At 41.0% G+C, this 27,527-nt stretch overlaps 1 protein-coding gene across 1 annotated transcript in view; it reads left to right on the top strand.

Moving 5' to 3' along the window:
• The window catches only part of LOC149460503 (uncharacterized), a 73,399-nt gene that overhangs the window by 13,456 nt on the left and 32,416 nt on the right, over positions 1-27,527 (top strand). Inside the window, exons 5-6 of the mRNA XM_089679564.1 lie at positions 7,454-7,517; positions 12,374-12,492. Coding sequence (XP_089535690.1) covers positions 7,454-7,517; positions 12,374-12,492 — 183 coding nt within the window. The remainder of the gene's footprint in view (positions 1-7,453; positions 7,518-12,373; positions 12,493-27,527) is intronic.

Below are 27,527 nucleotides of genomic sequence, written 5' to 3' on the forward strand. Positions count from 1 at the left end.
GTATGCTCCTAAACTCAGGTGCTGGCCAAGTAGCTAAAAACGTGTTATATGATTGTATTACATTTGCATGATTTGCATGATTATATTTTTCTGTGATTACAAAGTATTACAAAGGTTACTGCAACCCTTCACCTCTACTGAAATTAAAGCCAAAAATGTCCTCAAGAAATTATGGAGACTTTCATTGCAGTTGTGTGTCTGTCATACTGGCCCTTTTTCTTCAATACTTTGAATCGTGAAGTACAAGCATAAAGCCATCTAGCATTTTTCTAATTTGCATACTTGTTCTAGATCAGGACTCAGAAAGTCTTGAACTCTAGAGGCTTTGAACTCTAGAGGCTTTGCACAATAAAAGAAAAAAAAACATGTAGCAGGCAAACCACCAGTCACCAGTATTGCAGGTGATCTCCCTACAGCCGATCTTTTTCTCTTGCCTTGTTCTGCACTGTGTCTCTGTGTGGCGGTGGCTATGTCAGAGCCTCCAGCAAGGAGAACAGTATGCAGCATGGTAGTGACATCACCAAATCCCTCTCCAAATCTCCCAAAACTAGCAGTCAAAGGTCACAGTGCCTTAGATTCACATTGCTTATACACTCTCCGGCCTCTTTATTAGGTACATCTGCTCAATTGTTTGGTAACACAAATTGTTAATCAGCCAATTTCATGGCAGCAACTCAATGCATTTAGGCATCTAGACGTGGTGAAGATGACTTGCTGAAGTTCAAAGCAAGCATCAGAATGGGGAAGAAAGGGGATTTAAGTGACTTTGAAAGTGACATGGTTGTTGGTGCCAGACGGGCTGGTCTGAGGATTTCAAAAACTGCTGATCTACTGGGATTTTCACACACAACCATCTCTAGTTTCAGATGATAGACAGGCAACAGTAACTCAAAACATCACTCATTACAACCAAGGTATGTAAAATACCATTTCTGAATGCACAAAACGTTGAAACTTGAAGCATATGGGCTACTGCAGCAAAACACCACACTGGCTGCCACTCCTGTCAGCTAAGAACAGGAAACAGACAACAATTCGCACAGGCTCACCAAAATTGGACAATAGAAGATTGGAAAAATGTTGCCTGGTTTGATGAGTCTCGATCTCAGCTGCGACATTCAGATGGTAGGGTCAGAATTTGGGGTAAACAACATGAAAGCATGGGTCCATCCTGCCTGGTATCAATGGTTCAGGTTGGTGGTGGTGGTGTGGGGGATATTGGCACATTTTGTGACCCTTAGTACCAATTGAGCATCGTTTAAATGCCACGTCCTACCTGAGTATTGTTTTTGACCATGCCCATCCATTTATGACTACAGTGTACCCATCTACTTCCAGCAGGATAATGCACCATGTCACAAAGCTCAAATCATCTCAAACTGGTTTCTTGAACATGACATTGAGTTCATTGTACTCTAATGGCCACCACAGTCACCAAATCTCAATCTAATAGAGCATCTTTGGGATGAGGTGGAATGGGAGATTCGCATCATAAATGTGCAGCCGACAAATCTGCAGCAACTGCTGATGCTATCATACAGTATCTGTATGGACCAAAATCTCTGAGGAATGTTTCCAACACCTTGTTGAATCTATGCCATGAAGAATTAAGGCAGTTCTGAATGCAAAAGGGGGTCCAACCCGGTACTAGCAAGGTGTACCTAATAAAGGGGCCGGTGAGTGTAAACAGCTGTGAGGCTGTAGGTACAGAAGTTCCTAGCCACCATTTTATATCAGGAAGTGCGCTATCATTATTCAAGAGGAATTCAAGAGAAAAGGTACAATAAATGTACATAATCCCGGATGTTCCCTATAACATAGCAAATATTTTTGAGTTCAGGTCCACTTTAAACAAATGAGTCAATGTAATAGACAGACAACTATTATTTTCAGAAGAAGGTCAGCAAAGGCATGACTTCTCTCTTAGGAAATGTCCTGTTAAGTTTTAGGAGTGAAGAGCTGACTGATCTATAAATATGTTTCCTGCAAGTATCAACAATTAACTACATGGGGTTCATGCTCCATGTATTATAGCATGGTTATTAAGTGGTTTACCCTTTTATCTTGAAACTTTGTCTGAATGGTGTTTGTATGTTACCCCCTATGTTTGTGTGGATTTCAATATTCCATATCCATAAACATCTCTTTGTATTGCTTTCTTTGTGCGAAATCCCTGGTGTTCCTGCCAGCCTCTGCTTTTTCTATTACAAACTGACCACAAGGCATGAGAGTAAAGTGTAGTCAGTTCTCTAGCTGTGCTGGGAACACAGTGTGCTCTCCTCCAATTATTAGACTTCTGCTCACAAGCCCCCCCCCCCCCAGCACAGCCATTCACTGGGGAGTTCAGTGTGCTGTTGTTTCTCTTCCCCCAGGTCTCTGTTCTAAGCTGCATAAGGAGCTTAGAGGGTATGCAGTCGCTTATAAAACAGGAAAACGGGGAAAAGGCACAGTATTTGTAATGTTTTTTATGTCTATACACATATTTTGCCTTTCATTTTAATTTTTTTTTATTATATCTTTTATTAAGTTTTTCATTACAAAAACACAACACAGTATACCATTTTCATCCAAAATACAAACATTTCACCTAAATTTCCTGTCCCAGTCTCCCCTCTCCCCCCCCCCCTCTTCCAACCCCCCTTACAACTTACCACAGTCCATATAACTCTGCCTATCTCTTTCCAACAATCCAGTTCATGTCTATAACCTTTCTCCTCCTACTCTTCCTTTTCTTACTATTCTTTCTTTCCCTCCAACCTTTCTTTTCCATTTTCCTATTTCTGCTACGGTCTTACAAAATGTTCCCTTTGATTCTCCTATCACAGGTCAGATCAATGGGCCTCCCACTACTTCCATATATTTTCCTGATGCCTTGAAGTCAAACCATCTTCCCCATTCCTTTCTAAATTTGTCCATTTTACCTTCGTCTATATGGTAGAACTCCTCCATCTTGTTTATATATTTAACCCTGTCTAACCAGTCCCTCATTGTTGGAGGCTCCTGTTCTTGCCAGAATTTGAGAATAAGCCCTTTAGCCGTGCTGATTAGGTGGTATAATACACTATTTTTATACCGCTTCACTGGTACTTCTGACATAAAATAAAAACACCCATGGATCCTTCTCTATGGTTGTCCTCAGTATCTCTTGTATAAATTGGATTATATCTTGCCAAAACAGCTGTATTTTTGGACAGTCCCACCATATATGTGCCATTGTTCCCTTGGCTCCACATCCCCTCCAACAAAGCGGTTAGACTTCTACACGTTGTCTATGTGTAACACTCGGTGTCAAATACCATCTCGTTAAACATTTATAATTCATTTCAACCATGTTCATGTTCATCACCCCATGTGTTAATTTAAACATTTTTTTTTCTGTGATTCATTCAGTTTTGTTCCCAGTTCCCTTTCCCATTTCTCTAAGAACAGCGGAGGACCCACCCCCATCAATTCAGTAAGAATCTTATATATCCCAGAAGTGACATGTTTTGGAGCCTTACTAGAACCCAACATCTTTTCGAACGGTTGAGGCAACTTCGAAACAAAATGATAATATCTCAATTCAGCTAATGCCACAAATATCTCTTTTTTACTCTTTAGTCTTGAAAAGTGCACAACTTCCCCTTAACCACTATATCCCAACCATGAATCTACATCTTTAAACCATTTCCCCAAAATATTATCCTTCCCCAGTGGGAAAAACTCAGCACCCACCACAGGAATCAACAGTGAATTATACTTCCAGTTCATTTGTTTGTGCATTCCATCCCATACTCTTAACACCTCTTGTGTCAGTGTACTACCGTATTTTCCGGCGTATAAGACGACTGGGCGTATAAGACGACCCCCTACTTTTCCTGTTAAAATATAGGGTTTGAGCTATACTCGCCGTATAAGACTACCCCTCTTCCAACGCACACCAAATAAAAATGAAAAAACATCAAATTTGATTTCAATATGGTATGCTATTTCAGTATGGTATTCCAATGATGGGGTGCTATTCCTCCCACTGACACCAATGATGAGGCACTACTCCTCCCACTGACACCAATGATGGGGTGCTATTCCTCCCACTGACACCAATGATGAGGCACTACTCCTCCCACTGACACCAATGATGGGGCACTATTTCATCCACTGACACCAATGATGGGGCACTATTCCTCCCACTGATACCAATGATGGGACACTATTCCTCCCACTGACACCAATGATGGTGCCCCATCATTAGTGTCAGTGTGTGAGGAATAGTGCCCCATCATTAGTCAGTGGATGAAATCATTATATAATCCAACGAGTACGATCTATGCGCCAGAGAGAAGAAGGTATAATCTCTTTCTCTAAAATGTGTCATCTTCCATGTATCCATTAACTGACTTTGATCTAACCTCTTTTTCAACATGATGACATATCCATTCAAGGATCAAGACAAAAATTAAAGTCTCCTGCCAAGACCAGAATCCCCCTCTTAAACTCCATAATTTTCCACAACATTCCATACAGAAATACTTCTGGATTTTGATTCGGGCAATAAATATTAATAATGGTATAGCTTTGTCCCCGTATTTTCCATCTTAAGCATAGAAACCGGCCCTCTGGGTCCACCAATCTCTCTTCCACATCAAAACCCACATTTTTTGAAAACCCAATCGCTACTCCTTTAGCCCTCTTTATTGGTGAATCTGCATAATACCGTGTTGGATGGTACCTCGAGTGTAGTTTAATGTTAGTATCATATGATAAATGTGTCTCTTGTAAGAACACAACATCTGTGGAGAGTTGGTGAACTTCCCTAAGTATCTTATGTCTTTTAGTAGGAGAGTTTAAACTTTTCACATTATATCTCGTAAAATTAATCAGGCTCATGGCTATCTAGTATTTCTGTTCTCTTTCTTGTTCAAAGGGAATACAGTATAGACTACCCATCTCATGGACCTTTCACCCACCCCACCCCTCCCACATTCCCTCCATCCCACCGCTCCCCCTCTCCCCTTCCATCCCTCGCCCCCTCCTCTCGCTCATCACAACCCTTACCTAAGGTACTAAGAACTCCTTGGCCTTTATATTGCCCTGTAATCTGATGCGGGATTCCCCCACTGGTGATTCCTGATTTGGAGTAACACCCTGAACATGGACACTTACTCCTTCCCCCAGCTTTCAGTATGGGGTTTAAATATCCTGTTTGACCTCCCGACATCCTGCCATCTCTTCTTATCTTCCTTGAAGACCTGCTGGGAACATGGAGGGGGGGGAGGGGGAAAGAGGGAGAGGAAAAAAAAAAGGAGCAAGGAGGGAGACAACAATTCATCCCCCAGAACCCCCTATCCCTCTCCCACTGACCCCCACCCCACCAGCCCTCCCCCCAAGTCAGTCTATCTTCTATTTTTATTCACTGGCTGCCACTTTTAATTTTTCACAAATATCACTAAGTTCTTCTGGGAATCTTAGCCTTGCAGATTTCCCGTCTTTCGACCCGATCAGACATGCTGGTAATCCCCAATTATATTAAATTCTTTTTTCCCTCATCTGATCCAATAAGGGTTTCAGTAATATTCTTCTAGCTAATGTCTCTGAGACAATATCTGCAAAGACTTATTTCTGGGGTCACCTGCAATTTTTTACATATTCTTTCTCTGTCCTCATAATGATGGAATTGAACAATCACGTCTCTAGGCGTGCCTGATGTTACTCCTAGTGGGCATCTTAATCTATGTATTCTCTCAATCTTCAGGGGACCTGTGACTAGTCTATCTGTCAATGGGTTAAACACCTTCTTTATTTTTTCCCAGAGGTCCTCTTCATGTAAATCCTCTGGGAGGTCCCTAATCCTTAGATTATTTCTGCTCTCTCTGTTTTTTTGGTCCTCCAGTTTAAATGACAGCTTCCTCTGTTCCCTTCGCATCTCCTCCAACTGCGTTTCCAGGTTACATATCTGCTGATCCTGTGTCTCCAATTTCTCCTCTACTTCTTCCACCCTTGTTAACATTCGTCCAAGATCCTTATGAATCACTGCCATTTCATTTTTCAGAGAAAGTTCCAGTTTTGAAAACATTTCCGCCATCTCTGTTTTTGTGGGGATTTGTGATATTACTCACTGTTGTTCCGAGACATTTTGATCATTTATACTTTCATTGTTTATAGATTCATTAATCTGATTCTCTTCCCATACTCCAAATCTAGACAATCTAGACTGTTCCCCATCATACTTTTTACTTCTTTCCTGTTGTTTCTCTACACATTGTATCTCTGGGCTTTTTTCTTGTAATGGCAAGTATTTCTTTATTGTGCTAGTATTTGAGGTGGATTGTGGGGTTTTTCCACCCCCACCTTTGGTGGATCTGTTCTTCATATTAGCTACGCTTAGCTGCAGATTTTGCACTCAATGTTCAAAATACAATATTCTCACACCTACGGAAGACCCGTCTTTCTTGTTCTTCTACAATGACTTTTACAGTCCCAAATAGCATTTATAGCAGAAATGTTATTAGCAGCACTACTTGGCCCCTGAGATACCCTCTCCTTGATCTTCTAACTGCCCAGCCCCACAGCTCAAGTATACAATTACTAACAACAGAAGAAAATATCAACTTAAATCTCCTGCCGTTGCCTGCGGCAACTCACCATCACCCTCCGAGCCTGGGGTTCTGGATCCATCTGTCTCTATGCACTCTTCTATCCCAGTCGGGATCTCATGCACCAGTTTCCAGAATCACCTGAGCGGGGGTCTGGGCGGGAGTACAAGATGTCCTGGAGTCCTGTGTCCTCGGGTTTCTCCTGGCCTCTGGGTCTCCTGCAGTGTGTCCCTCTTCTGAGGCCGTTGGGGTGTCCAGCCAGCTTAGTACATCCCTGCACGGACCCTCCCTTCCTTGCTCGGGTGCCTCCTTTGTCTCCCTCTCTCAGCACCTCCTGCTCTCCAGGGAACATCCCCGTCGGCCGGCGCCCATCCCTCCATGAGTTCTGGGATCTCAGCCCCAGACCGCTGCCACTCCACCAGAGATCACTGCTACCACCATCTGCCACCATCCGCCACGTAGCCTACTCCGTGGGGACACCGCACAGCACCGACCAGGATAACTAGCAGGATCAGGTAGAATTACGGGGTGAGGTGTAGATAGGTCAGGCCCTAAGCAGTCTCCTCATGGCGGGCGTCGGGAGCTCCTGCACTTAGCAGTCTCCCAGCACCATGTTCAGGCCACTCCCCTCCGCATGTTTAATTTCCATTTTAAACTGATTGGGTTGTTTTTACAAGGTGAGGGTTTACATGTACTTTAAACATAGAAAATGTGTATTTGATGTTAATGTGTTTGTGACAGAAAAACTGAAACAATTAACCTGCGCTACACCACAGCAAGGAATTATTAATCTCTAACATCTTTATTTGGTTAGCTGATGAGTACTAATCATAGTCATTGATCCTGTGTGAATAGCTCAACAGATTTAATATGTTTTTCAGGAAATGTATTCTGCTTTGAAGAAAAAGGTTAAAATTGTTGAAACAAACAAGACAAAACTACCTGGTAAGTGACATTAGCTAAGCAGGGATGGACTGTGAAAGGATACATAAAGTTGATGTACTTTCACTGCCAGAGTCACTTTTTACATTTTTCAGGCACATATTAAATGCAGATTTTAAGCCTGAGGATTACCCAAAACCCCTAAATCAGTATATATTTTCTGTCTCCTGGCCCGTCAGTGACTATATGATGACATAGGAGACTGGAGAGACCAGGAAACTTCTGGGTTGTAGCCTAATGATGCTGCATAAGTGGGCAGTCTTAAGACTCCTGGGTCTGCCTACTACACCAAGTGGGGACAGAATTGCGTCAAAAAGAACTACAGTGGGGAAGTGACAAGAGCAGTGGCTGGGGAGATAAACTGATCTTACACAATGGAAATCACAGGGAATTAAGCCTGCATTTTAAATAATGCCCTTTAATTTTCTCATACAGTACAGACTGGGGAAATAAATCAACCACATATCTACTCAAGGTAGGAAAGCACCAGCAATGATGGGAAAAATTTTCTGCCCAGAGTATAGCTTTAAGTTTGGCAGTTCAGAAAGGAGCCATTCCCAGTCCTGCTCTTCTCAGGCATCCTTCAAAATGACTGCCATCCCTCCTGTACTGTGGAAACTTCCTCCTCTCATTTTCACTCTATCATTCATCAGCAGGAAGAAAGAACTAAGTTGCAGTAAAGTTTTAATGTCCTGCTGAGATGCTTAAAGGGGCCACCATTTTTACCACTGTGAGGCACTGAATTGTGTGATCCAAAGTCCCACACTTGTCTAAAGTCACCTAATGACTATTTTACTATTGATATACTGGCATTTTATAATGCTGTGGCCCAGTCTGTCTGAGGTGGGGGGTTCTCATCGCAGTAGTTTCTGTTAGGACTTTGAATCCTACATCATCACTTTCATGGAAAAGAGATCATAAGAAGTTCATAAAGGTGGACTACTTACAGCACTTTAATTTCAAAATGGTCCCACTATTGCATTTGCATTTTGTAGCCCTGAAGAGGAGAAATCAGTGCAGGTGAGTTACGATATACAGTTGTGTTCAAAATAATAGCAGTCAGACATCACTAACCTGATAAATCACTGTTTTTGGTAGAAATGATATTTCTACATGGCAAATAATTTACTAGCAGGTGTAGTAGAGTAATAGAAATCCAACAGACCCAACAGTCATGACATGCATGCTGCTGATTCTGTGTAATTGAATCACTAATTGAAAGGGGCATGTTCAAAATAATAGCAGTGTGGAGTTCTATTAGTGAGGTCATTCATTCTTTGAAAAACAGGTGACAATTATTGCCCTTATTTAAGGAAGGAAGGCAGCAAATGTTGTACATGTTGGTTACAGTGCGCATCTCTCTGAAATTCTGAGGAAAATGAGTCGTTCCAGACATTGTTCAGAAAAACAGAAGATTAAAAAGTTGATTGGAGAGGGGAAACATATAAAGAAGTGCAGAAAACAATAGGCTGCTCAGCTAAAATGATCGCAAATGCTTTAAAATGGCAACCAAAACCTGAAAGATGTGGAAGAAAGCGAAAAACTACCATTCGAATGGATAGAAGAATAGCCAAAATGGCAAGGACTCAGCCAACAATCAGCTCCAGGAAGATCAAAGAAGGTCTAAAGTTACTGTGAGTACTGTTACAATTAGAAGACGCTTATGTGAAGCCAAGCTATCTGCAAGAAGCCCCCGCAAAGTCCCACTGTTGAAAAAAAGACGTGCTGAAGAGGTTACAATTTGCCAAAGAGCACATTGACTGGCCTAAAGAGAAATGGCGCAACATTTTGTGGACTGATGAAAGTAAGATTGTTCTTTTTGGGTCTAGTGGCCAGAGACAGTTTGTCACACGACCCCCAAACACTGAATTCAAGCCACAGTACACTGTGAAGACAGTGAAGCATGGTTGCGCAAGCATCATGATATGGGGATGTTTCTCATACTACGGTGTTGGGCCTATTTATCGCATACCAGGGATCATGGATCAGTTTGAATACATCAGAATACTTGAAGAGGTCATGCTGCCTTATGCTGAAGAGGAAATGCCCTTGAAATGGGTGTTCCAACAAGACAACGACCCCAAACACACCAGTAAACGTGCAACATCTTGGTTCCAGACCAACAAGATTGACGTTATGGAGTGGCCAGCCCAATCCCCGGATCTTAATCCAATAGAAAACTTGTGGGGTGACATCAAAAATGCAGTTTCTGAGGCAAAACCAAGAAATAGAGAAGAACTGTGGAATGTAGTCCAATCATCCTGGGCTGGAATACCTGTTCACAGGTGCCAGAAGTTGGTTGACTCCATGCAACACAGATGTACAGCAGTTCTCAGAAACAGTGCTTATACAACTAAATATTAATTAAGTGATTCAAAGGAAAGCAAAATCTTCAAACATTTTTCAGTTTATATAGTGAATCTTTGAGTTTGTAAAGAAGAATACAAACACTGCTATTTTTTTGAACAGTCTAATAGTCACTTTTCTTCAAATTTTTTAGAGGAACAACACACATTTGATATATTTTTCTTCATGTTTTGATTTGGAATAGAATGTGTAGTGTTCCCAATGCATTTGTGTGTATGGAAATAAAAGCTATTAGAAGGATTTTGAGCTTTATTCACTTTTTTCAACACGCTGCTATTATTTTGAACACAACTGTACATTGACCAGCCATATCTTTATGATCACAGACAGATTAAGTGAATATCATTACAGTACAGGTGAGTTACCATATACATTTACCAGCCATATCTTTATGACCACAGACAGATTAAGTGAATAGCATTTCTTACAATGGTATTTGAAAGTTGGTGGGTAAAGTAAACATTATGCTTAAAGCTGACATATTAGAAGCAGAAAATAATGGGAATCAGAGTTTGTTATGTATGCTGCTGTGTACCTGCAGACTGGTCAGGGTGCCCATGCTCAACCGTGTCCACAGCCAAAAGCACCTACTATGGGCATGTGAGCATCAGAATTGGACCACAGAGCAATGGAAGAAAGTGACGTGATCTGATGAATCACATTTTCTTTTACATCATGTGGATGGTTGGGTGTATCACTTGTCTGGGGAAGATATGGCACCAGGATACAGTATGGGAAGCCAGCAGATGCTTTAGGCAATATTCTGCTGAGAAATCTTGGGTCCTGCCACTTATGTGAATGTTATTTGACACGTACCACCTATCTAAACACTGTTGCTGACTGAGTACTCCCCCTTCATAGAGACTGCATTCCCTGATGGCAGTTGCCACTTTCAGCAGAATAATGTACCCTGCCACACTGCAAAAATGCTTCAAAAATGATTTGAGGAACACAACAATTAGTTTGAGGTTTTCAATTGACCTCCACATTCTCCAAATCTCAATTTAATTGAGCATCTGTGGCATGTGCTGGAAAAACAAGTCTGATCCATGGAGGTCTCACCCCACAACTTACATGACTTAAAGGATCTACTACCAATGGCTTGGTGCCAGATAACACAACATACCTTCAGGAGTCTAGTGGCATCCATGCCTTGATGGGTCAGGGTTATTTTAGTGGTAAAAGGGGGACTTGCTCAATATTAGGTGGGTGCTTATAAAGTGAACATGTTCATTAAATTCCTAAGATTTTACAGGTACAGCAGAGTTGGATTCAGACATTGAGTCTGATGTTGGGACAGTAGCGAGGCACTATACCTTTAATGGGTGGAAACCCCTACTGTGAACAAATAATAGAAATTGCTATATGAAGGAGGTGTGTGTTGTAGGTGAAAAAGTAGGCTCCTCACATACAAACAAACAAAAAATACAAAGTGTCAGATCTTCATGACCTTCTATCCCTGCTTGCTGTCTATGATAGTAATGAAACCTGCTCCCTGGGTCTACAATGAGTATAAAAAGCCATCCCTGACATATATCTGAGTCCTCTTATATCTGCTTTTTGTAAGAGTAATAGCCTCCCTATCTCCAATCTATTCTTACTTCCTCCCCCAACAATGAAGCTGACAGATGAATGGCCAACCTTTTCTACTTCTCTCCCACAAGTCTAGGGCTGTAAAGTTTTCTCCCAAGACATAATATGAATGTGTACCTGATAAAGTTTGAAGATTTTTGCCATCTGCCTTGCTGCAGTTTTGATGAGCATGTCCAGTCACTTAAGCTCATATACAAGAACAGTATAGCTTCCACTTTCTAATCCTCTCCAAAATGGTGATGGAGGGTTTAAGATCTTGGGAGGTAGTAAAACATCAAACCAACAGACACACCTCCTCCCGCCTGCTTGCACTGAAGCTGTATGAACTATGTAGCTACATTGGAAACGGTGAATCTATGCAAGTTGGGATGTCAGCTGTTCCGTTGTGCATATATTCTTTTTGGCAAATAATGTTCCTTTAACACAGTCCACTCTGTGATTCCATGCCAGACCCCCAACTTTACCAGCCATTTGGTTCCCAGACTGCTGTCACCAGACTTGTGTACCAACCTTGGACCCATCGCGTCCTCCTGAAATGCCACTTCCCCCAAATAAAATGTAACTGTGCTTCCAGATTCTGGATGGTCCCTTACTTCATGATTCTACAACTATCCCCTGGACAGGCCAAATGCATTGTAGTAAAGGAATATGGAGGGGTGCTTGTTTTTATCGCCAATGCATTCCTGCAATTTCATGTGCAGAAATGGCCTTTTGTCCTTGCCCATGTCTTAGTCCCACCAACATTCACAATTTTATTTTTTGTTTATATCTATCCCTCCAAAAAACATTGGTCTCCAGGCCTAAAAAGTTTAAATGAATCAGATATTAACAGTGCAGAAAACCTCCACTAGGTGCCATAAGTGAGTCATGGCTTTAATTACATTTACATTTTCTTTTAGAACCATGTGCCAATTTTCACTGTAAAAGAGGGAAGACATGTAAAACTGATGGAAATGGAAACCCATTATGTGCTTGCCAAGACCCAGACCTCTGTCAACCCACTAACTCAAATGACCGGGTAAGGTGGAAAAACATATCTGCTTGCTTTAAATAGACCTGATTACAAAAGGATGTCTATTCACTGTGTTTATAGTGTAGAAACTCATATACCAATCCAAAAAATAAATCTTTTGAGAAATAAATGACATTTTCTTTTTCAGCAATATATAATATAAAACACATTCAACCAAGATTTGTTTAATAAGGCAAAAGAAATATAAGGCAGACAAACTTCAAATCAGGGGCGGACTGACAACTCATGGGGCCCCCAGGCAATAGGGGATCATGGGGCCCCTGTGTCCTTGCCCAAACTCAAAAAAAGCCTATGAAAAAGGTACCAGGGGCATCTCATGGGGCCCCCTACTGACCCCGGGCCCTCGGGCAGTGCCCGAGTTTTCAAATGGTCAGTCCGCCCCTGCTTCAAATACATTTGCAAAACATTTGTTTGGTTTTAATTAGCTTCTTTCATAATCTATGCTAATAGGATTATCATATGGGGGATGTATTTGCATTATTTGAGGGTGTCATTTGGATTCTGGCTTTAGTGCCTAGTGAATTACTGACCTGGAACATGAGTGCAGCTAGCGAAGTAAGAATTTAGGTTGCACTTGCTTGTTCCAGTAGAGATTTTAATAAAGCTGAAGTCCGAGCAAAACAAAAGTTTTTCCCTTGCAGTGTTGCTGTGCCTGCAGGGGTTAATTTTTGTGTCTAGGGGAGAGATGGAGGGAAATATACTTACTTGATGTGTGAATCTTGGGTGAAAATTGTATGAATCTTGGGTTAAAACATAAGTAGACCCCTACTTCTGTAAAATTAGAAGTTCAGTTGGACAAGTGATTTGAGTATAGATGGCCATACAGGGCTTGATTTATCCCTCATTCTTAACAAAGAAAATCAGTCAATGCCACCAGCCCTGACAAAAGAGGAATATATACTGCCAACTATTATATTCGGGCAGCCTCATGGAAGGCACTTCCAAACAGTGTCTGCATCTAATTGGATGCAGTCACCATTTGGCCGATAATTATACACCCAGCTATGCTGATATTTAAGTTGAATTTTGTCAAGTCAACTGGTACTTGCACGACAGCCCATGGCTTGAAGTTTACCTGATTCAGCAGAAATCCTCTAAAATTCAAGCCATCTTTAGGGATCTTAACTTGTATAGCTTCCCTTCAGAACTGGCCTGTGAAGCTTTTGGAGGCCTTTCCAAAGGGGATCCAGAATGTAAAACAAGTGATTTTGTATTTCCGGGTAGGGGGCACGTGCCTACCCGCGTCGCCATTCGCGTCCTTGGCTGTCAATCACTGGGTCCCGGCCGGTGATTACTTGCCTGTACCCGGTGATCGCCAAGTATTACCGACGGGGGAGAGAACTATATATAAACAATACAGTTCTCTCCCCTGTCAACTCCAGCACACTGCTTTGTATGGCTCTGCATAGCAGAGCCATACAAAGCAGTGTGCTTACAGTGAAGCACAAACACAGCCTCATAGTAAAACACACATAGTACACAGTTAACCCTTTGATCGCTTCAGATGTTAACCCTTTCCTGCCCAGTGCCATTAGTACAGTGTTGGTGTTTTTTTATTAGCACTGACCACAGTATTGGTGTCACTGGGGATGTCAATGACACCAAGTCAGCTCCCCCCAGTGTCAGAATGCCCACCGCAGTCCCGCTATAAGTCACTGATCTCCGCCATTACTAGCAAAAATTAAAAAAAAAATTCCAGTATATATACCACCATTTGTAAACTATAACTTTCACGTAAACCAGTTAATTTACACGTATTGGGATTTTGTGTAGCAAAGACATGTAGCAGAATACATTTGGCCTAAATTTATGACGAAATTTGATTTGTTAAATTTTTTTACTGGACATGTTTAATAGCAAAAAGTCAAAAATATTGTTTATTTCTCAAAATCATCGGTCTTTTTTTGTTTATAGTGCAAAAAATTAAAAACGCACAGGCGATCAAATACCACCAAAAGTAAAAAATACCACTATTTGTGGGAAAAAAAGGATAGAAATTTTATGTGGGTGCAGCGTTGCATGACCGAGCAATTGTCAGTTAAAGTAACGCAGCACCTTTTCACAGAAAATGGCCTGGTCAGGAGGGGGGGGGGGGGTAAATCCTCTGGAGAGCAAGTGGGTAAGTAGCACACAGTGGAGTGGTACTCTCACATATTGGAGTGCCTACCTTAGAGCATGATACACACTGTAATAGACAATCATCAAATACAGTAAGGACATTTGAATGGAATTCATTATTTAGCCACAATACACCACACTAAGCATTGGTAATTCTAATAGCCTATGGGGTACCTATCACTGAGCATCACAGTTTGTCCCCAGGGCAGGGCGTTTGTATACAGTAGATGAATATTTAATCACAATGTGCCAACTATACAGCCGAAGTCCAGCAAACATAAATAATGTGAACAGGCAAAGTAAATAAACACTCAGCCATAATAATAAGACATGAGCACTAGGTGCTGGATCATACCTGTCAGTACTGCAGGAGTTAAAGGCATACTTCACCTTTACCAAATAACTGCCTATGAAGATAAGGGATGTATTTAGGTTTAAAACAAGCTGTGTGGCTTTGATCAAAATTGAATAATGCCCTTGCTATAGATCAGGCATCACTAAATGGTGGACTGTGGGCCGGATGCAGACTGAGTCATTGTACCATCCGGACCATCATGGTTCCGCCATTTAGGAGCCGGTTCTTCATCTCATCTGCCACTGCTGTCATCATCACAGCAGAGCACAGAGCAGGAAGCAGCCACAGGATATCTCTGGACAAAGAGTGGGAGACAAAGCAGCTTTGGATGGAGGGCGGGAGCTGCAGGAGTTAACTTTTTAAGTGTCCCAAAAGGTGATTGGTTGTTGGGATGTTGAGCGGTCCTAGCAACCAATCATCTGCTGGGACACTTGAAAAGTTAATTCGGCAGATCCCGCTCTCCATTCAAACCTGCTGTTCCTCCTGCTGTCTGGACCTGTCCTGCCTCCTGCTCTTCACTCTGTGTACTAAAGTAAGGTAGAAGAGTGAAGGGGCTACAATGTGAACTAGAGGGACAGAGCTATGGGGGGCGAAGCTGAGGGGGACTGCAGTCTGAGTGGGAGTGGCTAAGGGGGGGGGTTGCAGTGTGAATGGGGGTGCAGAGCTGAGGGGCTGTCATGTGAATGGGGGCAAGGCTATGGGGGCTTCAATGTTAGTGGGGAGAGCAGAGCCTAGGGGGGCTGCAATGTGAATGAGGGGCAGAGTTGAGGGGGGCTGCAATGTGAATGAGGGGAGCAGAGCTGAGAGGGGGTTGCAGTGTGAATAAAGGACAGAGTTGAGGGGGGCTGCAATGTGAATGGGGGGAGCAGAGCTGAGAGGGGCTGCAATGTGAATGAGGAGAGCAGAGCTGAGGGAGACTGCAATGTGAATAGGGGAGGGGCAGAGATAAGGGGGTTCAATGTGAATGGAGGAAGCAGAGCTGAAAGGAGCTGCAATGTGAATGGGTTAGCAGAGCTAAGGGGGTTCCAATGTTAATAGGAGCCGAGCTTAGGGGGGCTGCAATGTGACTGGAGGGAGCAGAGCTGAAAGAAGCTTCAATGTGAATGGGGGGCAGAGCTGAGGGGGGCTGCAATGTGAATGGGGGGCAGGGCTGAGGGGGGGTTGAAAAGTGAATGGGGGAGGCTGGGCTGAGGGGGAGTTGCAATGTGAATGAAGGGCAGAGCTGAGGGGGGCTGTAATGCGACTGGGGGGCAGATCTGTGGGGGTCTGTGATGTGAAGGGAGGAAGGAGACCACTGTGGTGGGGGTAAAATGGGGGCAGAGGACATTGCTGTGGGGGGATGTGAAGGGGGGGCAGAGGACACTACTGGGGGGAGTGTGAAGGTGGGCAGGAGACACTACTGTAGGGGTGAGGTTGATGTGAAGGAGGGCAGAGGACACCACTGTCCAGGGAAAACTGTGATGTGAAGTGGGACTGAGGACATGGATGGACTGAGGACATGGATTTCAGAGGAGGGGGACTGTGATGTGAATGATCTCACTTATTGCACAAGCAGGCAATTTGGGCCTTAGCCGGAAGAACATTTTACGGATGGGACCTCTGTGAACTTTAATTCAATACCCCTGCTATAGATGTAGGCTATTGATGTACAGTACTTCATGAAGCCTGACTGGAAATTTCCAGGACGTTGCTAAGAGAGGCCAAGCCATTACTGTTCACCTCACCATCACATTGCAGAATCCTACGCATACAAAAATCTGCACATGATACTAGTGTTGTGGTGTGAACAGGGCACATAGAGAACAATTGATTTTGTTGTGCCCCTGCAGAATGCATATATAAAAACTGATGGCTCTGCACCATGGTGTGAACAAGCCCTTAATGTTTGCAAGCTTCTTCAACTCAGGGTGTGTGTGTGTGTGTGCGTGTGTGTGTGGCAGAGGACAAATTCTTACCCTCTCAGAGTTCCAGCCATAGAGTTCTGGTGGATATCGCAGCATATAGTCACCGGTCACACTGCTGCAATTTCAGGTGCAATTTTCAAATTAAAGTCACACCTGAAATCGCATCTAGTGAACGTCAGTGTCTTAACATGCAATTTGCCGCATAGCGATTTATAAAGTTGTTCTGGCATTACTTTTTCTGCAGTTTTGTTGTGATTTCACATACATAGAATATAATGCAAATCACACAGCAAATTGCAAAAAATGGTTGAAAATCTTAAGCAGCAATAAAGTCACTCAAATTGCACACATATTGCGCAATTTAAAAAAGCAGCGGTGTGACTGGTGACTTAGGGCTTGTTCACACTTGGCTTCTTCCCAAACGCCCCTATAGCATTAGACATGCGTTAGACAGGCATTTCAGAAGCGTTAAAAACGCTCCCCAAATGCCCAAATGCCCTATGCGCGGTTTTGAGGCGCTTTATAGGCGTTTTACGAGGCTTAAAACCGCACCACTAATGCCTATAATGAACTTAATGGTATTAACTCCCCGAAAACGCCTGGAAGGCGTTTGAGGAGCATTACCATAGACTTCAATGGGAGGCGTAAAAAGGCTTCAACTCCTCCTGACTCAACATGAGGCATCAATTTTGACGCGACGTGACGCTAACTGTGTGCTACTATAAGAACGCCCCTCAAATGCCTGTTTTCAATGCTAGTGTGAACTGAGAATAAGAAAAATTAATAATAGCGCCTATGGTCAAAATTATATAACTTACTAATAGTGTACCAGCTGCAAAAAATCACCATATATAAAGTGTACCAATAAATAAATAATTTGCGCTAGTAAATGTGTATAAATATATAAATATATATAAAGAAATCATCAAATCATAAGTCCAGAAAAAAATATATATATGCCAATACCACAAAAAAATATAAAAAAACTTTTAAGTGCAAAAAACTTTTGTGCAAAAAAAGTGTCTAAATATGAAAAATTTCACCAAAAAACCTTGATAATATAATGGCAGATCATCCATAAATATATCTTCAGAAACGGAAACTCTGCAACACACCGATCCTCATCGATCGAAATAACAGGATGAAAAACTGTGTAGTTAATCGAAAATCCACTTCTCCAATAGATAAAGGACCACCTTCAAACGTATCCATGGGGGGAAATGCCAAGCACTCGAGAGAAACAGAAAGACTTCATGGTGCAATATTATAAAAACCAATTCCTTTATTAGGTACTCATTGCACTTACTCAAGAGGTGTCCCAGCCGACACCAGCATCAACAGCATAACAGCAATCACATAAACGAGCCTGGCTACTCAGCACATGCGCAATAGCTGGCAGCCAAAAACGTAATGACGTCACATCAATCAAGCTCCGCCCTACGCGTTTCGTCATCGACGTCCTCACGGAGCGGATAGATGTGAGACGTCTCAACCTCCTTAAATATTCACTCACAGGAAACGAACAGCTGACATCAATGGGGAATCAAGCAAAGCAAGCCGCCCCACAGATGACAGGAGTCCACAAAGGATATACAATGTATCCAATATATTTGCCATCACAAGCAAAAAAACTTTAAAACAAGAGAACAAAAATAAAATAAAAAGAAATTTAAATAAAACACTAATGATAAATAAATTAAATAAATAAATACATTAACGGGCCAGTACCCTCTAAGACTGTGTTTCAAAAAGGGAACTTAAAGGGCCAGTAACACTTTAAACACAAATAAAGGGGAACTCTAGTAATAATACAAAAATAATGCAGAAATTGTACAAAAAGCATACAATCTCCCATATATCATCTTTAAACAGTTGCCTATATAAAAATATACTTAAAATAACATAAAAATTAAAAATTAAAAATTTGTGAGAAAACAATTCAAATCTATATCGACATTTAACCCAAATGGTTGCAAGGAATTTAGTTCATAAATCCAAAACGTCTCTTTTTTGGAAATCTCATTAACCAAATCCGAGCCCCTCCAATGGGGTTTTACCATCTCGATCCCATAAAAGGTAAGTAAGCTCGGATCACAATTATGTACCAATTTGAAATGTTTGGATACACTATGTCTATCAAATCCTTTTACTATGTTTCTTATATGTTCGCCTATTCTTGTTTTTAAACATCTCCCAGTTCTCCCAATATATCTCAAATGACATGGACATTCTAAAACATAAATCACATGTGTAGAATTGCATGTAATCAGGGATTTAATATCATATTCTTTTTTGGAAAATGAAGAGCAGAATGACTTTCTTTTTTTATTATTACCAACTTTTACAGTCCTACAAACTTTACACTTCCTACAAGGAAAAAAACCCTTTAAATTTGGAAACAGATCGAACTTTTTTGGGGGTTCGATGACATTGCGAGCCAGTTTCATCCTAAGAGACTTATTTTTCTTATAAATGAATTTAGGAGTTTTAGATAAGAATTTATTTAGTATATCATCTTTTAACAAAATGGGCCAATATTTTTTAAAAATTTGTTCAATATTTTTGTATTGCATATTATAGTTAGTAATAAAGGGTACATTATTTTCAAATCCCAAATGAGCCTTTCTATTTCCAAGAAACGTCTCCCTATCTTTAATACTAATCGAATTTCTCTCTTTAATCAAAAAGGTCTTATCATACCCTTTCTCTATAAATCTTTCAATTAACACCTCAGATTGGTCGAAAAAATCTTTGTTAGCGCTACAATTTCTTTTTAATCTGGTAAACTGACTTTTTGGAGTGCTATATAACCAATTTGGATGATGTCCACTAGAAATAGGTATATAGCTGTTTTTGTCCACTTCCTTGAAGTAAGTTTTGGTACAAATTTGGCCATTATCTTTATATAGGACCAGATCCAAAAAATTAATTTGCTCAAAATCACTCATAACAGTGAATCTCAATCCATAGCGGTTCATATTAATATATTCCATAAAGGAATCGAGCTTTTCTCTGGATCCATCCCATACCATTATAATGTCATCAATATACCTCTTGTATAGCGCCATCTCTGGCCATTTATTGAAAATACTTTCTTCCTCCCATTTATCCATTACCAGATTTGCCACACTGGGAGCATACTTACCTCCCATGGCAACACCCTTACATTGCTGAAAAAAAGTGTTGTTGTACCAAAAGAAATTGTTATTCATCGCAAATTCAAGTAATTCAACAACAAATTTCCTCTGCGATCTTTTCAGGAGTGATTTATGTTTAAGGGCCCATTGGAGTATGGATGATCTGCCATTATATTATCAAGGTTTTTTGGTGAAATGTTTCATATTTAGACACTTTTTTTGCACAAAAGTTTTTTGCACTTAAAAGTTTTTTTATATTTTTTTGTGGTATTGGCATATATATTTTTTTTTCTGGACTTATGATTTGATGATTTCTTTATATATATTTATATACATTTACTAGCGCAAATTATTTATTTATCTAGTGTGAACTGAGCCTTAAAATGAGGCTCCCTGATGTTGTTGATGTCACCAGTGACCTAATCCAATATGTTTCAAATAGTTGCGCTGTTCTTTGTCAAGCAGGGGATCACTGGCTGTGGGAAAGCTGCTAATGAATGCTCCTGTCCCTTCCCCTAAAGAGATTAGCTCTTACTGTGCTGGAACCACACTTAGCAGGTGATTAGTTGTTAGGATGTAGGGTGGTACAAAATAAATGTCAAATTACATTAAAGGGTTAGTTCACCTTTACCAAAAAATTACCTATGCAGATAAGAGGCATTTATAGATAAAAACAAGCTTTGATGGAAGTGAAAAATGCCATTGCTATAGGAAGCCTGACCTGAAAACTCCCAGGACGTTGCTAGGGCATTGATAAGTGAGGCCCAGCTATTGCTGTTCACCATCACCAGAGCTCTATGGCCAGGACTCTGGAGGATAACAAGCACTTCTCTCCTCTCTATTCCCATACATACAGACACTTAGGCTGGCCATACATTATACAATTATCTGCAGATTTTCTGCCCAATTTCCTTTAGATTTACCTTCAACTATGTAGTGCAAGGGCCTGCCTAATTGGATACAACTGAAAGTGTTGTTTAGGTTTGTCCTCCTATTATATGGTTTTTGGTAAATCTAAACCAAAAATCTGCAGATAATTGTATAATGTATGGCCAGCCTTAGTCCTGATGCACACGGGACATTTTTACAGCTGCTGTTTTTGGCTTTTGATGTTTTTTTCTACAGCCAGTAAACCCCCCAACATGTTATCCTATGTTTCCATGCACACATAGACTGTAATCAACGTTTTTTGGCCGGGACATTTTTTGGGCTGGAAAAAAAACCCAGGACTAGTGGATTTCTAGAGTTTTTTAGCTGTAAAACTTCTCTAATGCTGACAAACGCGGTAAAATGCCAAAAACAAGTGTTTTTGGACTTTTTTTTACCAAAATAATTTGGGGGGTAAAAAAAAAACGCTAAAAAACACAAAAAAACACAAACTGTTAAATGCAGCAAAATGCTAATGCAAATACGCTAAAAAAAGCTGAAAAACTCACGTTTTTAACGTGACTTTACACAGCTAACATTACCAGCGTTATCAAAACATCTAGTGTGCATGAGGACTTATGCAGGCCATAGATGGGTCGAAAATCGGCCGATTTTTCGGCCGAAAATAAAATCGGCCGATTTTCGGATCGTTAGTGGGCGATTTGGTCGGCCGTTTTCGGTATTTTGTCCGTTTTTTTTTTTCTGTAAAGTTGGAAATAAATCGGCCGATTTTGCCGATCGGCCGATTTTCGCGGCAATTAGTGGGCAAATCGTCCGATTTTTTACCGATAATAAATCTGCGCATGAGCAGTGACCTGCAAAAGGAAGACAAAAAGAAGAAAAAGAAGAAGAGGAAGACGATGAAGAAGTGGATGAAGAAGAAGAAGAGGAAGAAGAAGAGGATGAAGAAGAGGAGGATGAGGATGAAGAAGAAGAAGAGGATGAGGATGAAGAAGAAGAAGAGGATGAGGATGATGATGAAGAAGAGGATGAGGAAGAAGAAGAGGATGAGGATGAAGAAGAAGAAGATGAAGAAGAGGATGAGGATGAAGAAGAAGAAGAAGAAGAAGAAGAAGAAGAAGAGGATGAGGATGATGATGATGATGAAGAAGAAGAAGAGGATGAGGATGAAGAAGAAGAAGAAGAAGAAGAGGATGATGAGGATGATGAAGAAGAAGAGGATGAGGATGATGATGAAGAAGAGGATGATGATGATGATGATGAAGAAGAATAGGATGAGGATGCAAAAGAAGAAGAGGATGAGGATGATGAAGAAGAAGAGGATGAGGATGAAGAAGAAGAAGAAGAAGAAGAAGAGGATGAGAATGATGAAGAAGAAGAGGATGAGGATGAAGAAGAGGATGAGGATGAAGAAGAAGAAGAAGAGGATGAGGATGAAGAAGAGGATGAGGATGAAGAAGAAGAAGAGGATGAAGAAGAAGAAGAAGAAGAAGAGGATGAGGATGAGGATGAAGAAGAAGAAGAAGAAGAGGATGAGAATGAGGATGAAGAAGAAGAAGAAGGAGAAGAAGAAGAAGAGGATGAGGATGAGGATGAAGAAGAAGAAGAAGAAGTAGGATGAAAATAAGAAGAATTCCAGTCCAACAAAAAGTGTCTCTGCAGAGAGCTCCGCTATTTCTGACAGTTCTCTGACAGTTCCTTGACATTTACAGCGGTTGAAACATTGTATCTATTTGTTTCCGAATAAAAACATCTGTATCCTAAATGGAAACAAATAGATACATTGTTGCAACTTCTATAAATGCCAAGGAACTGTCAGAGAACTGTCAAAGAAATAGTAGAGCTCTCTGCAGGGACACTTTTTGCCGGCTCTAGACGGGTAGAAAATCGGCCGATTTTTTTTACCATTGATGGTAACGTCGGCCACTTGAACAACCGAGTTTTCGTTTTTTAAAAGAAAAATCTTCAGTTTTTCTCCCCATCTATGGCCTGCATTATGCAGGCCATAGACGGGTCGAAAATCGGCCGATTTTTCGGCCGAAAATAAAATCGGCCGATTTTCGGATCGTTAGTGGGCGATTTGGTCGGCCGTTTTTCGGTATTTTGGCCGTTTTTGTTTTTCGGTAAAGTTGGAAAAAAATCGTCCGATTTTGCCGATCGGCCGATTTTCGCGGCAATTAGTGGGCAAATTGGCCGATTTTTTACCGATAAAAAATCTGCGCATGAGCAGTGACCTGCAAGAGGAAGACAAAAAGAAGAAAAAGAAGAAGAGGAAGACGATGAAGAAGAGGATGAAGAAGAAGAAGAGGAAGAAGAAGAGGATGAAGAAGAAGAGGATGAGGATGAAGAAGAGGATGAGGATGAAAAAGAAGAAGAAGAAGAGGAGGATAAGGATGAGGAAGAAGAAGAGGATGAGGATGATGATGATGAAGAAGAGGATGAGGATGATGAAGAAGAAGAGGATGAGGAAGAAGAAGAGGATGAGGATGAAGAAGAAGAAGATGAAGAAGAGGATGAGGATGAAGAAGAAGAAGAAGAAGAAGAAGAGGGTGAGGATGATGAAGAAGAGGATGAGGATGAAGAAGAGGATGAGGATGATGATGAAGAAGAAGAAGAGGATGAGGAGGATGAAGAAGAAGAGGAGGATGACAATGATGATGAAGAAGAAGAGGATGAGGATAATGATGAAGAAGAAGAATAGGATGAGGATGCAGAAGAAGAAGAAGAAGAAGAAGAAGAAGAGGATGAGGATGAAGAAGAAGAAGAAGAGGATGAATAAGAAGAGGATGAGGATGAGGATGATGATGAAGAAGAAGAGGATGAGGATGAGGATGAAGAAGAAGAAGAGGATGAGGATGAAGAAGAAGAAGAAGAAGAGGATGAGGATGAAGAAGAAGAAGAAGAAGAAGAAGAGGATGAGGATGAAGAAGAAGAAGAAGAAGAGGATGAGGATGAAGAAGAAGAAGAAGAAGAAGAAGAAGAGGATGAGGATGAGGATGAAGAAGAAGAAGAAGTAGGATGAAAATAAGAAGAATTCCAGTCCAGCATAAAGTGTCTCTGCAGAGAGCTCCGCTATTTCTGACAGTTCTCTGACAGTTCCTTGACATTTACAGCGGTTGAAACATTGTATCTATTTGTTTCCGAATAAAAACATCTGTATCCTAAATGGAAACAAATAGATACATTGTTGCAACTTCTATAAATGTCAAGGAACTGTCAGAGAACTGTCAAAGAAATAGCAGAGCTCTCTGCAGGGACACTTTTTGCCGGCTCTAGACGGGTAGAAAATCGGCCGATTTTTTATACCATTGATGGTAACGTCGGCCACTTGAAGAACCGATTTTTCGTTTTTTAAAAGAAAAATCTGCAGCAGGAGCATTTAGGGGCAGAAAAAGAAATGCTCCAGCAGCGCATTCAGGAGAGGACCATTTGGGCACCAAACGCACGTCCACATGTTTGTGTATTAATGCATTCTAATGGGCAAATTACATGAATATTCTGGCCAAAGAATACATTACCAGCAAATGTACATAAACAAGCATTAAGGCTAGGTTCACGCCTATGCATTTTGCGTTTGATCTGTTTTTGCAGTGCTTTTTGCAGTGCCTTTTTTCATTTTTGCACATGTGTTTTGCGTTTCTTTTTAACTTGTTGCTGGGCAGAATAAAAAGCAAAACACATCAAAAATACGGCAAAATGCATCAAAAATGCACAACATGCTTTTCTGCAGCGTCTCAATTGAAGTCTATAGTCTATTGAAATCCCTGACCTTGTCCAAAAAACGCACTGGGTGAAAACGCTGAGATGTGAACCTGTCCCATAGGAAATCATGATAAATGGACTGCTGAGCGTTTCTGCAAAATGCAATGGAAAATGCATAGGTGTGAACCTAGACTTAAGCATATGCAAAACACACCTTTGTTTGCATGAGGCCTTGCTTGACTAGAGCTGCAGTAATTGAAAAGCTGAAAAATGACACTAAACGTGCAGTTTGTACCAGGGGCAGACTGACAACTCATGGAGCCCCCGGGCAATAGGAGATCATGGGGGCCCTGTGTCCTTACCCACACTCAAAGCACACCCAAAAAAGCCTATAAAAGGTACCAGGGGCATTTCATGGGGCCCTCTACTGACCCCGGGCCCTCGGTTTGTAATGAAGCAGCCAGGCTGACAGCAGAAAACATTAACCACTTCAGCTACGGAAGGTTTTACCCCCTTGACGACCAGGCCATTTTTATCTATTTAGCACTGCGCTACTGGTAATTGTGCAGTCATGAAACGCTGTACCCAAATGACATTTATATCATTTTTTCATACAAATAGAGCTTTCTTTTGGTGGTATTTGATCTCAACTAGGTTTTTTAATTTTTTTTATTATATAAATGAAAAAAGACCCAACATTTTATAACAAAAACAATATTTTTTACTTTCTGCTATAAAACATATCCAATAAAAAACATTAAATCTAATTTCTTCATCAATGTTGCCAAAAGGTATTCGGCTAAATCTTTGGTAAAAAAAAATTCTAATAAGTGTATATTGATTGGTTTGTGTGAAAGTTATAGCATCTACATACTATGGTATATAAACTGAAATGTTTCTTATTATTATTTTACCTATTTTTTTATACTACTAATGGCGGTGATTAGCAACATATAGTGGGACTGGGATAGTGTGGAAGGCAATCTGACACTAACTGCCACTGGGTAGGAACTGACTAATTGACACTGACATTTCCAGTGACACTAATACAGTGATCAGTGATAATAATATACACTGTCACTGTATTAATGACACTGGCTGGTGGTGGGGTTAAAATCTCGGGTAAACAAGGGGTTAAGTGTGTGCCTAACAAGTGTTAATTTGTGTAATGTGTGCTGATTTTTACTAAAAATCTCTTTGTTTCCTCTCCCTGCAAAGCAGGGAGAAGACGCAGAGATTTTTCCCTCTCTGTACAAAGCCCTGTATTGATTGTCCATACAGGGCTCTGGGCTGTGATTGGACACAGCTGATCATCAGGTCATGAATCATTGGCTGGGACCTGCTGACAAACTCCCACTGTGTACAATCACAATGGGAGTGAGTGGGCAGGGGCTCACATGCGCCCTGTAGCTGGAGAGGCCAGCGATATACAGGTCTATCCGGGCTGCCCATTAGTAGTACATTGCGGTCCGCAAATGGTTAAAGCAGAATTAAACCCAAAAGCAAGCATTGCATATATTGCAGCTTACCAATTCTTAGATGCGATGGCTGCTTTCTTTTTTTAGGCTTCCTTTTTTCTAGTTTGCATCTGGTGATCAAGCCAGCAAGTCTGTTGTTTTTTTAACAGATAAGCTGTCTTGCAGTTTTAGGGATGAGACAGACCATTTAACATTGACAAGGGTATGTAAAAAGATCAGCTTTTATTTATTCATGTAAATTTGTAACCCAAAAAGAAAAAAACACTGTTTTCTGTAACTGATTATGAAGTGTGAGCTGGAGTTCAGCTTCAATTTGTTAGTGTATCTAAATTTGCTAATACTAAGGGCTCATGTACACAGGGCATTTGGAAAACTCTTCTAACTGCTGGAAACTGACTGCTAAACAACGTAGGTTAAAAAACGTCAGTTTGCGTTTGCATACAACATTTATGCGCGCTTAGCCGCATTTATGCACGTTTGCGTTTAGAAGCATTTTTTAAAGATAACCTCAGGAGACCATCCAAAATGCCCAGAATGCACTGAAAAATAGTAAATAATTAACTATTTCAGACATTTTGAGAGAAATAGAGAGAGCAGAAGCAGAGAGAGCAGTATGTGTTGAGATCACCTGTCTTTTCTGGTTGTATTCACTATGGATCCCATCATGAGCATAATGCGGCACGTTCTACCATTTTTCCTTCACGCGAAACCTGGAACTGACTGCGCTGGTGTACTAGGTCCATTTGAATACATGGAAAACGCTTTGCATACATTTTTGATGAAGAAAAAAGGGTCTGGACAGCATCTGGATATGGAACAGTTAAAAAACACATCTAAACGCAAACGCACATAAACGTGGTTAACCGCGTTTACATGTGTTTACAAGCATTTGGTGTTTGCAACGCCGGTAAAATCTACTCCTCAACGCAATTTTGGTGTGTTCAAGAAAACGACTGTAAACTCAACTGCCTGTAAATGACTGTAAACGACATAGTGTACATGGACACATAGGAAAACATTAGGGTGAGTTCAGGGGCTGCTGAAAAAAACGCTCAACAGCTCCAGAACGTCAGTTTAGCAGCTGAAGTGTACATGAGCCCTAACAGACCTCTCCCCTGGACTGACAACAGATGTCCACTTTGCTCTTCCGTCCAGAGTGGTGTCTGTATACAGTGGGTGTATTACTGGCCAGATGACCAGGTGAAAACAGGGGGAAAAGTCTAAAAAAGAAAACTAATGCAGCCACCACATCTAAGGACTGACTGGTAAGCTGCAATATATTACATTTTTAGTTTTGAGTTTAATACTACTTTACCTCCTGCAGTACTGATGGGTATGATCCAGTACCTAGTCATTACTTTACATTTTGTTATTCCTGCTGAGCGTTTGTTTATTTACTTCTGAGGCAGTTTATATAGGCTTCTTCAAACTGTTTATG

Source organism: Staurois parvus, unplaced genomic scaffold (genome assembly GCF_062004578.1).
Source record: "Staurois parvus isolate SC_StPar_1 unplaced genomic scaffold, SC_StPar_1.0 ptg000227l, whole genome shotgun sequence".
NCBI classification, from domain to species: Eukaryota; Metazoa; Chordata; class Amphibia; order Anura; family Ranidae; genus Staurois; species Staurois parvus.